Source organism: Stegostoma tigrinum, chromosome 10 (assembly GCF_030684315.1).
Source record: "Stegostoma tigrinum isolate sSteTig4 chromosome 10, sSteTig4.hap1, whole genome shotgun sequence".
Lineage (NCBI taxonomy): Eukaryota > Metazoa > Chordata > Chondrichthyes > Orectolobiformes > Stegostomatidae > Stegostoma > Stegostoma tigrinum.
Genome location: NC_081363.1, coordinates 37,823,461 through 37,839,268, shown reverse-complemented (window position 1 = coordinate 37,839,268; position 15,808 = coordinate 37,823,461). Strand labels below are relative to the sequence as shown.

General features: G+C 41.9%; 1 protein-coding gene across 3 annotated transcripts in view; it reads left to right on the top strand.

The window, feature by feature from the left end:
• The window catches only part of LOC125455542 (ena/VASP-like protein), a 273,330-nt gene that overhangs the window by 228,656 nt on the left and 28,866 nt on the right, over nt 1-15,808 (top strand). For 2 of the 3 annotated variants that reach the window (XM_059649104.1, XM_059649103.1), the window contains exons 6-7: nt 9,390-10,271; nt 11,082-11,320. In XM_059649104.1, the coding sequence (XP_059505087.1) occupies nt 9,390-10,271; nt 11,082-11,320 (1,121 nt within the window). The remainder of the gene's footprint in view (nt 1-9,389; nt 10,272-11,081; nt 11,321-15,808) is intronic. The other variant, XM_059649105.1, reaches the window with a different exon arrangement.

Below are 15,808 nucleotides of genomic sequence, written 5' to 3'. Positions count from 1 at the left end.
AGTATTGCCTTGTACATGTGCACACTCCTACCATCCGCCAGGTAGAAACTAGATGCTAAGAATTCCCGTCTTTGAAAAGCAGATTACCTGGCAGCTCCAGTTGGACCTCGATCTTCAACACCCAACACTAACAAATCAGAGCACACTCCATGGGCAGTGGCTACATACCCTACATCTATCGGCATTGGCCACCATCACACGCCAGCCTCCCCACACCATCATGGTACATCTCTAATCCACTTACAGATGTTTTTGTAGTTTATTTCTGTATTTTGGAGAGCACAGCAGCCATTGTTGAAATGCTGGCGCAAGGATGGTTCATGCACAGAGATGCTTGCTTTCCTAGAGCTCACTCACTTAGCACCTACCCGGATACTCTCAGCATCCCTGCTTTCCCTTTTACCATCTTGCCTCCCCTCAGCTATGGCTAACAATTGCACAGTACTTCTGTCTTGAATTGTCTGTTAATGTAGACACAAAGCCAGGGAGCTTGGTTTGGTTGTCAGCAGTAATCAGTCAAAGGGTGGACTTGTTTCTGTATGGCACAGTGATACATCAGTTTCACACCTGCACCATGTGCCATCAGCATATGCAGCATACACACTGCATTTGATTATACTCATTCATGGCGCATGGGTGTCACTGGCTGGGCCAGGATTTATTGCCTATTCAAGTTGCTTTTGGTGGTGAGATGCCTTCTTGAACCACTGAAGTCCATGTTCTGTATGCAGACCCACAATGCAGTTAGGGAGGGAGTTCTAGAATTTTGATCCATTGATAGTGAAAGATCAGAAACATATTTCCAATTCAAGATGGTGCGTGGCTTGGAGGGGAACTTGCAGGCTCTGGTGTCACTATGTAGCTACTGCGCCTATTCTTCTAGATGGAGGTGTCTGTGGGATTGAAAGGCACTGTCTGAGAATCTTTGGCATATTACTGCAGTATCCTTAGTCCCTGATCTGCTTTTATAGCCAATATATTTACATCTGGACCAGTACAATCTCTAATCAACGGTAGCCCCCCCGGATATTGATAGCAGGGGATTCAGTGATGGTAGTGTCATTGAATGTCAAGGGGCAGTGGTTAGATAGTCTTTTACTGGAGATGGTCATTACCTGGTATTTATGTGGTGCAAATGTCACATTTGAACATGGACTGCTTCAGTATCTAAGGAGTCGTGAATGCTGCTGAATGTGCACAATCATCTGCAAAGATCCCCTCTTCTGACCTTATGATGCAGGGAAGACCATTGATAAGACAGCCGAAGATGGTTGGACCAAGGACACTACCTTGAGGTACTCCTGCAGAGAGGTGTCCTTGAGTGGAGATAACTGATCTCCAATAACCACAGCCATCTTCCTATGTGCCAGGCAGGATTCTAACCAGCAGAGAGCTTTCACCCTGATTCCCATTGATTCCAGTTTTTCTCCGGCTCCTTGATGCCACACTCAGTCAACTTGTAGCCTTAATGTGAAGGACCATCACTCTCACCTCATCTCTGGAATTCAGCTGTTGTGACCATGTTCGAACCAAGGCTGTAATGAAGTCGGGAGTTGAGTGGCCCTAGCAAAAACCAAACTGGACATCAATGATCAGATTATTGCTAGCAGGCGCTGATTGATAGCACTGTTGATTTCATCTTCCATCACTTTACTGATGATCAAGAGTCGACTGGTTGGATTTGTGTATAGGACATACCTGGGCAATTTTCCACATTGTTGGGTAGATACCAGTGTTGTAGCTGTGCTGGGACAGCTTGGATAAGGGAGCAGCAAAGTTGCCAGAATGTTGTCTGGGCAAATAGCTTTTGTAGATCCAGTAACCAACAGTATTTTTAATATCAGTTTGGCTGAAGACCAGTATCTGTAATTCTGGTGACATCTGGAGGAGGCTGAGATGATCCACTTGTTACTGGCTGAAGATTGCTGCGAATGCTTCAGGCTTGTCTTTTGCACTGATGTGTTAGTCACTTCCATCATTGAGAATAGGGATATTTGTGGAGTCTCCTCCTCCTTTGAGTTGTTAGATTGACCACCACCTCTCATGACCGGGTATGGCAGGACTGCAGAACTTAGATCTGATCGACTGTTTATGGGATTGCTTGGCTTCATTAGGTTAACATCTAATTGTTTAGGTATGTCTGGTGCTGCTCCTGGCATACGCTCCTGCACTCTCCATTGAACCATTCAGCTTGAAGTAAATCATCTTGTTTCAAAGTCAAAGGGGAATAGTCCTTTGTCAAGTACAGAGAGACTGCCTTTAGTCAGAAGTTCCTGGCACAGTTAGAAAAGATATCAATCCAGAGGTTTGGACACAGTTATTCAGCCGGTTGGGGTGTTCAGAGTCAGGATCATCTCCTTGTAGCAAGCTGAGTTGGCTATTTCTGCACTGTTGTGCAATGTTTTATCTGGAATGAGAGAAAAGGAGGGATTAAATGAAAAGAAAGTGGCCGGCACAGATGTTATTACATGTGAGGGAAAAGTGAGGAGGTGTGGCGACTGAGTGAGCATGCAGTACAGAGGCTGAGGAATTTTAGTGATGTGGGTAATTTCAGATTGTAGGAACAAGCGACAGTAGGTGTTGCATGTGGTAGTGTGAATGGGAGATCATGAGCCTTAGCGGGTTATTGGTGCAGAGACAGATTGAATGTGTAGTAACACAGCGAAGATGGTGACACTTATCCTTGAGGAACACAGATCATTGACTTCTTCCTGCATTGCTGGGCATTCCTCCAGACTGCACAGACTCTGATGTCAACCTCGCACCAGACTGGCAGGGTCTATGTGGCTTTCACTACCAGTCCTATGAGAAGTGAATGTCCCTCTCTGATCACCAGGCCCTCCGGGTCCCTGTCCACAAATTGAAGTGACAAGTGTTTACATTCTTCCAGCTATATTCACTAAGAAAATTAGGTTCTCAGATGAGAGGGGCACCAAAAGGATGCGGTAGGTAGTTAATGAGGGGAGTTTGGAACAACATCCTGATAATACTCATTAGACCTTGTTGAGAGAGACTCTCTGTGAAACTTGATGAAAGTGGTACTTCGCCATAATATGTGAAGATTTAGCCTAAAGAACACAGTGTCCTCAGCATAGATAACAACGTTTTCTCTGTGGTGAACTGATGGTGTAAAAAGATAGTACATAGATGAGAGTTGAGGATATGTCTTTGGCAGGGCACGACAGCTAACAATGAGGGATATAACTATCAATACAACACAGACATTATTACTGTCTAAGATAATAAAGTGTGAAGCTGGATGAACACAGCAGGCCAAGCAGCATCTCAGGAGCACAAAAGCTGACGTTTCGGGCCTAGACCCTTCATCAGAGAGGGGGATGGGGTGAGGGTTCTGGAATAAATAGGGAGAGAGGGGGAGGCGGACCGAAGATGGAGAGAAAAGAAGATAGGTGGAGAGGAGAGTATAGGTGGGGAGGGGATAGGTCAGTCCAGGGAAGATGGACAGGTCAAAGAGGTGGGATGAGGTTAGTAGGTAGGAGATGGAGGTGCGGCTTGGGGTGGGAGGAAGGGATGGGTGAGAGGAAGAACAGGTTAGGGAAGCGGAGACAGGCTGGACTGGTTTTGGGATGCAGTGGGTGGAGGGGAAGAGCTGGGCTGGTTGTGTGGTGCAGTGGGGGAAGGGGACGAACTGGGCTGGTTTTGGGATACGGTGGGAGAAGGGGAGATTTTGAAGCTGGTGAAGTCCACATTGATACCATTGGGCTGCAGGGTTCCCAAGCAGAATATGAGTTGCTGTTCCTGCAACCTTCGGGTGGCATCATTGTGGCACTGCAGGAGGCCCATGATGGACGTGTCATCTGAAGAATGGGAGGGGGAGTGGAAATGGTTTGCGACTGGGAGGTGCAGTTGTTTATTGCGAACCGAGCAGAGGTGTTCTGCAAAGCGGTCCCCAAGACTCCGCTTGGTTTCCCAAATGTAGAGGGAGCCACAGCGGGTACAATGGATGCAGTATACCACATTGGCAGATGTGCAGGTGAACCTCTGCTTAATATGGAAAGTCATCTTGGGGCCTGGGAGAGGGGTGAGGGAGGAGGTGTGGGGGCAAGTGTAGCATTTTCTGCGGTTGCAGGGGAAGGTGCCGGTTGTGGTGGGGTTGGAGGGCAGTGTGGAGCGAACAAGGGAGTCACAGAGAGAGTGGTCTCTCCGGAAAGCCGACAGGGGTGGGGATGGAAAAATGTCTTGGGTGGTGGGTTCGGATTGTAGGTGGCGGAAGTGTCGGAGGATGATGCGTTGTATCCGGAGGTTGGTGGGGTGGTGTGTGAGAACAAGGGGGATCCTCTTTGGGCAGTTGTGGCGGGGGCGGGGTGTGAGGGATGTGTTGCAGGAAATGCGGGAGACGCGGTCAAGGGCGTTCTAGACCACTGTGGGGGGAAAGTTGCGGTCCTTGAAGAACGTGGACATCTGGGATGTGCGGGAGTGGAATGCCTCATCCTGGGAGCAGATGCGGCGGAGGTGGAGGAATTGGGAATAGGGGATGGAATTTTTGCAGGAGGGTGGGTGGGAGGAGGTGTATTCTATGTAGCTGTGGGAGTCGATGGGCTTAAAATGGACATCAGTTACAAGCTGGTTGCCTGAGATGGAGACTGAGAGGTCCAGGGAGGTGAGGGATGTGCTGGAGATGGCCCAGGTGAACTGAAGGTTGGGGTGGAAGGTGTTGGTGAAGTGGATGAACTGTTCGCGCTCCTCTGGGGAGCAAGAGGCGGTGCCGATACAGTCATCAATGTAACGGAGGAAGAGGTGGGGTTTGGGGCCTGTGTAGGTGCGGAAGAGGGACTGTTCCACGTAACCTACAAAGAGGCAGGCATAGCTGGGGCCCATTTGGGTGCCCATGGCCACCCCCTTTGTCTGTAGGAAGTGGGAGGAATCGAAAGAGAAGTTGTTGAGGGTGAGGACCAGTCCAGCCTGTCTCTGCCTCCCTAACCTGTTCTTCCTCTCACCCATCCCTTCCTCCCACCCCAAGCCGCACCTCCATCTCCTACCTGCTAACCTCATCCCACCTCCTTGACCTGTCCATCTTCCTGGACTGACCTATCCCCTCCCCACCTCCCCACCTATACTCTCCTCTCCACCTATCTTCTTTTCTCTCCATCTTCGGTCAGCCTCCCCCTCTCTCCCTATTTATTCCAGAACCCTCACCCCATCCTCCTCTTTGATGAAGGTTCTAGGCCTGAAACGTCAGCTTTTGTGCTCCTGAGATGCTGCTTGGCCTGCTGTGTTCATCATTATCTTGGATTCTCCAGCATCTGCAGTTCCCATTATCTCATTATTACTGTCTGTTGAGCAGTGTAGATGTCAGCATTTGTAGAGACTAGTTTTGTAAAGTTACTGTCAATGTTGTGTCGCTATCAAAACAATAGGGTTTTGTTACTATCAGTATTACCATAAAGCAGTGTATGGTACTATTTTGTACATAACAGAAGACTTAATGTATGACATCTTAACAGAAGTCATCACTCATTTCCATGTTTGAACATTGCTATTGGTTGGCATGTGTATAAGTGTCAGAAGAGTTGGGGCACACTGGTAATTTTTGCTGTCAATGTACCTTATAACAGGTTGGTCAACATTTTCAAAAGTGATGGATTTTTTTTAATTTGGAAAATTACATAAATTCTATGTACCACTTTTTTGTTCTGCAACTTCATTATTGAAAATGTGGCAATTTGATAATGAAGAGGCTGTCTATGAACTTTTTGGCATCTTCCGCACAGTGCTAGTATTGCCTTGTGAATGATTTTAGCAAGTGCTCAAATCCTACAACAGGATACCTGGCTTGTAAGTGTCAAACACATAAAGAAAAATCCCTGGCAAAGATCATTGTTATGTATCTTTAATGAAAACATAAGAATATTGTGTTTTTGGTAATAAAACAAAATGAATAGTGAGACACAAAGGCTTGTAAAAATTGCACAAGTTATAATAAGGTGCAATTTATGAAAAAGGCATTGGAAGACACCTTGGAGCAGGTCACAATACAAAATACTTCAACTAGAAAGGACTTCCCCCTGTTCTCACAGACCTCTTAAACTGATGACAAGAATTTGTTTGATACTGTCTCAAGTTACTGACAGGACAGCAAGTACTGAAGAAATATATTTGCATTATGATTTATGATATTCAAGCTAAGTAAAAGCAAATGAATCAATAATCCAACCTTTATCTAATCAATCATTTGCTTTACTAGGTAAAATAGTTATGCAAATATTAAGGTTCAACTTGTACAAATGTTTCTGGTTCTTGGGAGGCACAGAACCATAAAAATTTGTAACCGTTCAGTCTATAATGCTCCTGCTGACTTTTTGCTTGAGCAATGTTAAAGTAATCTCGCTGACCAGGTCTTTCAGACTCTTTCCTCACACAAAGTGCAATCTTTACGCCTGTGTTCACTTGTTTGTCATTTTATAAAAATAAAGATATTTTCAACAAAGATCAAATTGTCTCTTCATTTTTTCACCAAACTTTTTTATTCAAAGCAAGAATATTTAATAGCAATTACATGTACAACTCGGTGGTATACTGAACTACTGGTATAAAGGTGTAATTTCAGCCACTTTTAGAGGATTGTCGTAAACAGTACTCTAACCCTGCAAGCAGTCAGATAGTTTAATTATTTGACATGATTCAAACAATAAATCATGCTATGTATTTGTCTGCAAGGGTGTTTGTCATCATTACAATGGTCTGTCTGTTTTAAAAGTGGTTGAAAAGAGCCCAATGTAGCCTGTTGAGTCCTGATTGCAGTCTATAAAGTTGAAAGAGATGCGATCCTTGAAGAAAATCTTCTGTTCACGCATGAAAAGCCAACATAATCAGTAATGGTGGACTATTTTGTGTCACTTGTTATGTGTAGAATGAGAAATATAGCATTATCAGCATAATTTGGTCACAAGATTCATTCATCAAATTTGCTATTGCAGCTGAACAATGAAGATGTGAGGAAAATATATTGCAGAGGACCACTAACTATGTCAGGGAGATAGCACACAATGTGGACTATAACATGAGGCAACATTAAACACTGCGTTAATATGAACATAGCTCCTCTCATCCTCGATTGCGGCTAAAGAGAAAATATGTTGTGATACAGTGGTGGCACACCGACCCGAAGCTTTCGGTTCAAGTTCCACTTCAGGACTTGATGACCACAGAAGAAATATGGCGATGTGACCAGGCAGAGTGAGAAGCAGTCTGATGTGCCAGTTGAGAGTGGGATAGCCCCCCCGGTCAGTCAGAACTGTGCAGTAGCTGCAGCACGACCACCTCCCAATGTTAAAAGACTCCACATGCAGCTTCTGGTCATGAACAGCTGCCATCCTTATCCTGAGGCACTCCCACATACACATCAAAGAGCTGCCCTGCGGTTATGGCGTTTGTGGAAGATGAAAAGATTTTTGTGAACTTGTATCCTGTTAAGCTATGTTTGTGTCATACAAGTCTGCAGAATATACTGATATACTTGTGTTTCTACATCTGTGATGCAGTCTGACTTGCACAGTCCTCAGTGTTGCCTGGTGACAGGCAAATTTAGGATTTTTTTTCTGCTCCTTCTCTCAGCACTGCTTCTTATTCTCCATCCCATTATTTAAGTGGGGAAAGACTGCAGAAATCTGCAGTGCATGGAGTTTTGGAGTCCTTGTGCACAAAAAGCTAGCTTACAACTTCACTTAATAATTGGAAAAACAAATGGAACAGTACCCTTTATTTCAAAGGGAATAGAATAACAAAATAGGGAAATCTTGCTAAAACTATATAAGGCACTAGTTAGACCACTGCTGGATTATCCTCATTTAAGGCAAGATATAATGGCATTGTAGGCAATCCAGAGAAGGTTCACTGGTTTAATTCCAATAGAGGGATTTTCTATTGAGGAGAGGTCGAGTAGGTTGGGCCTGAACTTGTTGGAGTTTAGAAGACTAAGAGGCATCCTCATTGAAACATATAAGATTCATAAGGATTTTGAACACAGGACATAGAACAGCACAGTATGGGAATGGGCCAACCATGATGCCATGCTGAATTAATCCCATCTGCCTGCACCTGGTCCATATCCTTCTATTCCCTGACTCCTCACGTGTCTGTCTAAATGGCTCTTAAATGTTGCTGATGTTTCTGCTTCTCCCTTGGCAGCATGGTCCAGGCATGTACCAACTTCTGTGTCGAATAATTTCCCCACACATCTCCTTTAAACTTTGCCCCTCTCACTTTAAACCCTCTAGCATTTGACATTTCCTCCCTGGGTAAAAGACTCTGATTACCCATTCTATCCATGTCTCTCTTAATTTTATATAGTTCTAACAGATTTCCCCCCCCCCGTCCCCCAACCGCCACCCCTCCGACACTCTAGTGAAAACAATCCAACCTTTCCAACCTCTCCCTAAAGCTAATACATTCCAACCCAGACAAAATCTTGGTGAAACCTGTTTTGGACTCTCTCCAAAAACCTCCACATCCTTCCTATAGTGTGGCAACCAAAACTGCACACAATTTTCCAAATGTGTCCTCACTAAAGTCTTATACAATTACATCATGACTTACCAACATTTATACTCCATGCCCCAACCAATGAAGGCAAGCATGCCATACGCCTTCTTCGCCACCTTATCCACTTGCGTTGCCACTTACAGGGAACTATGAATTTCTACTTCAAGATCCCTCTGTATATTAATGCTCTGAACAATCCTTCCAATTATCATTATAATTTCCTCCTGCATTTGACCTCCTAAATTTGTCCTCCCTTTGACAGGGTAGGTGTGGAAAGGTTGTTTCCCCTCATGGAAGGTTCAAGGACCAGAGGGCATAATCTCAGAGTAAGGGACCACCCACTTAAACAAAGATAAAGAGGAATTTCTTCTCTAAGAATTCTCTACTGCAGAAGACTGTTGAGCCTGGCCATTAAGTATATTCAAGGCTGAGACGTACAGAGTTTTAATCAATAAGGGAATCGAGGGTTATGGGGAAATTGAAGAAAGTGGAGTAGAGGATTATCAGATATACCATGATCTCATTGAATGGTGGAGCAGGCTCAATGGACCAAAATGACCGGCTTCTAATCATACACATTGTGGTCTATTGCTCAATCAGATCGTTGCCATCTGGTTCTCATTGGGAATGTGGATAAAATAATCATTTCTGTCAAAGCTGCCAATTTACCGGAATAAAAGATAGCCATGCATTCATAGGTCAGATATTTTGGAATCCACCTCAAAAGAGCTGATGTTTATCAGGGTGAAATAAAAGATTAATCCCATCTCCCTCTGTTAGTGTGTTTTTCAACTATAGTAGAATATTTTTAAGGTTTAGTTGCTCTTTGCCCTTTTATGACATAACTACTTACTATATCTTTTCTTTTTTCCTCCTCTGTTGCTTAGTTTCTACCCTTCAGATCAAAGTTGCTCCTTCCCCTTCACATAGCCAATCTCCTCCACCTGAGTACAGTAACAACAACATGATTGTATCTTCGTGTACTGCCCCTCCTCCATCTTATGCCAAAGCTCCATCCTTCAATTCCACAGTTTCTCCTAAAGTAATATTTGCTGATGATCCTTGCCAGCTAATATTGAGCAATGCATATTCTGAACCTCCATCTCTTCGAACCTCGGTGCCACAATTATCAACTTCCATAAGTTCTGCATTTTCTCCTGTGCAGCCAAATCTTGGAACCAGGTGTCAGCATGTCAGCATGAACCCATTATCACCTTCTCCTTCTCCCTTCCATCCTCCCCCATTGCTTCCTAAGTCTGTATCTGATTCATCTGCTACATCTTCTCCTCTACCTCCATCTCCTCCCGTGATGATCACCTCTCCTCCCCACAGGGCTATTGAACGACAGCCTGTAATTCCAGTTGCTTTCCCTGTTATTCATGTGCACGATGGCAAGGTTAAAAGACTTATGGATTCAGTGGTCCAGGTAGCTCCATCTACCACAAACCAGAATGATCAGGATGAAGATCATTTTCTAACTGCAACTCACCTGACTTTTAAGTCTCCAGTAAAAAGTACAGAGGGCTCTTTCACATTTAGTTTAGCATCTACTCCTGTATCTCAGGCGTCAGTGTTAAGTAGTCCTTCCAATTCCCAAATCCACCCTCAGTTGTCACCTTCATCGGCACTCCCTGCACAGCAACTCAACAAAACCATCTCACACTATGTTACATCTCCTCCATTTTATGCTGCTTGTTCTGAGGCAGCGATGTCCAAGAAGACCCCATCTCCCATGACATCAGTTACTTCAACTACCATTACCCAGTCGGGTAAGTGATGTCGTGCTGGAAGTAATGTAACCTCTGTGTGAATTTTTGTTGATAGCATCTCTTGGCCTATTTTTTATTCTTTCTCTGCTTGGATTGAATATTAAAGGAAGTTCATTCTTAAATGATTGTTAATGCATACAAAATTGTAAAGGACTAGTTTAATGGAGGATATATAAATTCCATAGATATATCACTTGCTTTCATCCTGTTATTTTCCTAACTTAGCATCTGAAATCTGGATCCTGATGACATGTTACTGTAATATCCAATAGAAATGCACCCAAGCACTAAAATTGACAGATTCACCCAGTATAACTTGTTGACTTGAGGATGTTACAGCATTCTACTTAATTTCAGTATGTGAATTGAGATGGAGAGGAAAAGAAATCAAATTATTTTAAGGTACAAGTACAGACCAAGCGTATGGCATATGGAATCTGTTATGCTAGTCCTTTAAAATGGCCTCTAGTAAAGGGAAAGATACTTAAACTAACCCCCTTTGTCAATTGAAAGTTACTCCAATTATATTAAATATGTTATTAAATGCTATTATACTTTATTTTGACCTTTAATCTTTTGTTATTTAATTTTGTGCTGCAAGACTAACCAGATAACAAATACATTTTAAATTTACCTTCTCTCCAATTTCAGAGTGCAATGAAACATTAACATTTTTATGCATCTGTATCTGCATTCAACATTAATCTGTTTTTAGCAGCATATGGTAGCATTCTGACCTTTCCTTCTAATTCATTATTATCTTGAAGTCGATTAAAGCTGTACTTACGTTTATTTCTACTTCTTTTTCAGTTCCTTCCATAACTCCTGGTGGACCCCCAACCCAAACTACGTGCCCCCCGCCACCTCCTGCTGGTGGTCCCCCACCACCTCCACCGCCACCAGGGCCTCCACCAGCGTCTGGAGGTGGGCCACCTCCTCCCCCTCCATTGCCAGCTTGTGGAAGCCCAGGAGCTAGAGGTGATGATGGACCTTCAGCTTCAGGTCTGGCAGCAGCACTTGCTGGAGCCAAACTGAGGAAAACCAGTCGGGTAGGAGTTACTTTTCTTTTACACCCTTCTGTGCCACGTAAATCAATTAGAACATCTTTTGATGAAATGGGGTAATGAAATCATGTCACACCCTTTGGAGACAATTTTGTGGTCCAGTTTGTGGAGTGCAGACCAGATTCTTGTACCCAAATCAGCATTTAAAATCCTAGGGACCATTTCAATACATTTATTGCATGAAGATTCAAGTGCTAATTATTCAAGTGCTAATATGGGAATATGTTCTTCACATGGTATGAAGTGACCCTAACTTACACTTGTTTATTGCTACAGTATTGACACCATTTGACTTTTTCCTGGAATGAGATCTGCAGTGCAAATATTGCAGAGTAAATTATTTCCACTTGTGAAACAATGTGATAGTTGAGCAAGTGCAATTCTTGAGCAATATCTAATCCAGATTAATAAATCACGTTCTGTTTGTCTATGGCTATTCATATAGACATTATGTTGTACCAGTTACGAAGTTAGCCTATCACCTGTCATCAGATCATCTAAACACATTAGCTTCACAATAAGAACTTAATTTTTAAAAATACTTAAATGTATTCTGGATTAATATTTGGATCAGTTGACAAACTCTCTTGCTCATTTTGAATTCCAACAATGTTTAGTGTTTGTATGTGGTAAATAAAAACATAAATTATTGAATGTGCACCTGAGAAACTATTATTAAAGTCTTGTTGAAGGTACATCTGTCACTTTGTGCTGAATTTTGGTTTCTATATTACAATAAAGATAAGTTATTAAAACAAGTTCTGAAATTAGGATGATGGGATCATTTCAATGTTGTGATGTCACCCAGTAATAAAAAAAGAGCAATAATTTTCCAGCTGTAAGAAAGTAAAGTCACGATAGTCTTAACAGACCATAGAGTTGTTCTCTCATTAGGGAAAGGCAACTGGTGGTGGTTTAACCTGATGGTCATCACGCCTCAATTGAGGAGAGAGGTTGAGAAGGAGAGCCCCTTATGGTAACCACATTTATTTCACCTTCCCTTTTGGATGTTTGTAACCTCAGCCAGCACAGGAATTAAAGCCATGCTTTGGCATCAGTTTGTATTGCAAACCAGCCATCCAGCCAACTGAGCTAACCGACCCCAACTATCTGTAGGTTGTTCATGTTTGCATGAAATAATTATGAGGAGATAGATTTGTAGTTAATTAGTTTTCTTGTGTTAAAGAATTCTTTGGATTGGCTTTTCATGAAGTTTGGAAGACTCTGTGAATATTTAAATATGTTGAAGTCCTCACCACATTTCCAACTGGTCCAAATTTGCCAGCAAAGGGAAGGGGAGGGATTACATAATTCTCACAGGATGGAAACTTGAACTCAGCAGAACCTTATAATTGTACTGCTAGATGCAAAGAGGTACCATTTTTATTGTTGCAAGGACATTAACCCATATTGTGGGAATCACAAATTGCTGGAATTGACATAAATTCTTTTGAAGGACAGATAAGGCCTTGTTATGCATGATATTAAGTTTAGTTAAAGTCGCTTATTCTTTAACCATGAAACAAACATGTTGAAACTGTCAGCAGTTTTTTTACTCTAAATAATGAGGTACCCACGGTAGCCTAGCGAAATAACCTACCATCTAGTTGGTCAATTTCAATAATGATAATTGTTGTCATTTTTCAAATGCTGTTGTTGTGTCATTATGAATGTTTGGCCAGGTTTCAAAAATTACAAATGCCTAAGTAAGGGATTCTGATTTCATGGCTCAATTTATAGTTTAATGATTTTATTCGTGGATTTTCTATATTTGATGAGCTGGAAGTAATAGCTTAAAATGTTTAAAAAGTTTATTTTTATAAGAAATTATTCATTTGAGATTTTAAAATATTGGATAGATACTATGAATGGAAGTTCTTTTTTCTAATACCAGGTATGCATAAGTGAGTGCAATACAACTGTTACAGGTTTAGTTTTATTTTCATCCTTATAAAACTCTTGAGGTGTACTCAAAGCAAGTACTGTGAGACTGGCTATGTAGGTGACTTGTGGGCTATGACAGTGGAAAGACTGTATTATTTTATTTCCTGTATTTCTGCTTGTGGACCGAAATGTGAAAAAGGACTGTTTTAAAAACTAAAGATTGGGAAAGGGATTACTGCACTTCTTAGAAGTAAGTTACCAGTAATTATTGTAGGTAACATTCACACAGTTCAGCCAGTGGGAAAAGGTTGGTTGCAAAAGAATTGGCATGGGAGCGTATACTGAGTGAGATGTAGCCAGCAACAAGTAGCCAGAGATAGTAGGAACTGCAGATGCTGGAGAATCTGAGATAACAAGGTGTAGAGCTGGATGAACACAGCAGGCTAAGCAGCATCAGAGGAGCAGGAAAGCTGACGTTTCAGGCCTAGACCCTTCTTCAGAAAACATGTAGCCAATTGGTCTGTAAAGTGGCAACCAGTTTTCAATCATAAAGGTATTCTGCCTGCCAACAACAATGTGATTGGCACCTAGGGACATGAATATTTGTGCATATGAACAATATGCCAGAAGAAAAACTATCACAACCCCTAACTTAAACTTCTATCTCCAATCAATATTGCTACCGTCACAACCTCCTACCTCACTGCACAGTCTTGATGAATGCTAACCTTTGCTTAACAAGGTTAGGAGCACATCTTTCCTTCTCTGAAAGACATTGATTTATCCCCAGATTCCCTTAGGAATCTTTAAATCATATGAAGCAATAATTGCAATATTAATAGAAATCAGAATAAATTAAACATGACTTAATAGACAAATGGTACTTCACTCAAAATCAAATTTCAACTTACAACAAAAATATGCCTCACAAACTTATAACTACTCATATCATAAGCGGCATAAATGCACCACATGTTTAATCTCAACTTTTTTTCCAACTCATCCTCCTATACATAGGGTGGCCCACTCAATGGATTTAGTCCTCTAGTCCCCTGCAACAGCACCTGCACTTTATTCAAATTCCCTGGAAATAGCCATCACCGGAATGGCACACAGCTGCAGAATCTCCTTATCTCAGTTTATGGCAGTCTGGATTGCACAGATTCCCTGCAGAATTCTTTATCTGAAGCCATTAATAAACCCTGTTAAACATTTAGTCGACTTTGGCAAAACTGAAACTGTAATGGTAGAATTACCCACTTCACAATCTCTGCTGTAACGATTTATTCAGCTTTCTGATTTTACCTTCCTTGAAAATGTGCCTTCTCTACCATTCTCAACATAACCCCACCACCACTAGTGCTCCAGACAGTACTGAATGCACATGCCCACCATGTTTTTATTTCCTTCCTGTGGTTACTACTTCCAGTTCAAGGGTTGCCAGGCCACATGCCGGTATTTGTTATCATTCACAAGTTACAGTTGGCCACTTTACAAGCAATACGAACTCTTAAATGTCTGTCGATTTTTATTTTTAAAATAACTACAAGTTCCTTGAACACTTTAACATAATTATAAATTTTTGTTGGTTACACCTTCCAGGTTAAAGACCATCACAATATTGGAAAATCAGATTTATTTTTATACGATAACCCAATGGTCCCATGATCTTCATTACTGACTTTGTTATTCTAGGTATATTGATTAATTGAATTTAAATTGAAATAGTATGCTCCCAGCAGAAATTATTACCTGCTTTGTTCTTCAGTTCAGTTCAACCAGTTTGGCCTCATTTATCAAACTCCATCTGCCATGCTTCCACCAAGTTCGCCATTGTTCCTGTGGCGTCCTGATTATCCTCAACATTGTTTAATATCTTACCAATTTTTATATCAGTTGCAAATTCTAAAATGTTGCTCCCTACATTGCAATTCTAGGTTGTTGAAAATTGCAATGAGAAGTCCACACACATGCTGAAAAATATCCACATCCTGTCAACTTTTCATTCCTTCACTGAGGCAACTTTTAAAATCCACTTTACCCTTAATTTCATGGATCTGCATCTTTGCATGTAAGTCTCTTATCTCGCATTTTGTAACATCCAGGAGTTATACAAACCACAGCTACTGCACTACCTTAGTCAACCTTCTTATGAAAGACTGAAGTCAGTCAGACACAAGATCAAGGTACCTATTCCAGAATGCACATAACATTCACCTAAAAGGTTGAAGGCACAAATTGTAGTAAATGTCTATGATTTAATTGCCATTACGGAAATGCGGCTGCATGGTAACCATGATTGGGTACTGACTATTCTAGGATATTTGGCATTTAAGAGGGATAGGCAACAGGAAAAGATAGTTTGTTAAGGTCTCTTAAAAAAGACAGGACAGGTCATTGGTAAGGGAAGATCTTCGATCATTAAGATATAGAATAAGTTTGGATGGAGCTAAGAAACAACACGAAGCAATAAGCATTGGCGGGCATTGTTTATAGGCCACCGAAATGTTGTGGTAATGTTGGACATGGCATAAATCAGGATAGTGGAAATACATGTAATGTGGGTAATGCAGTAATAATGGCAAACTG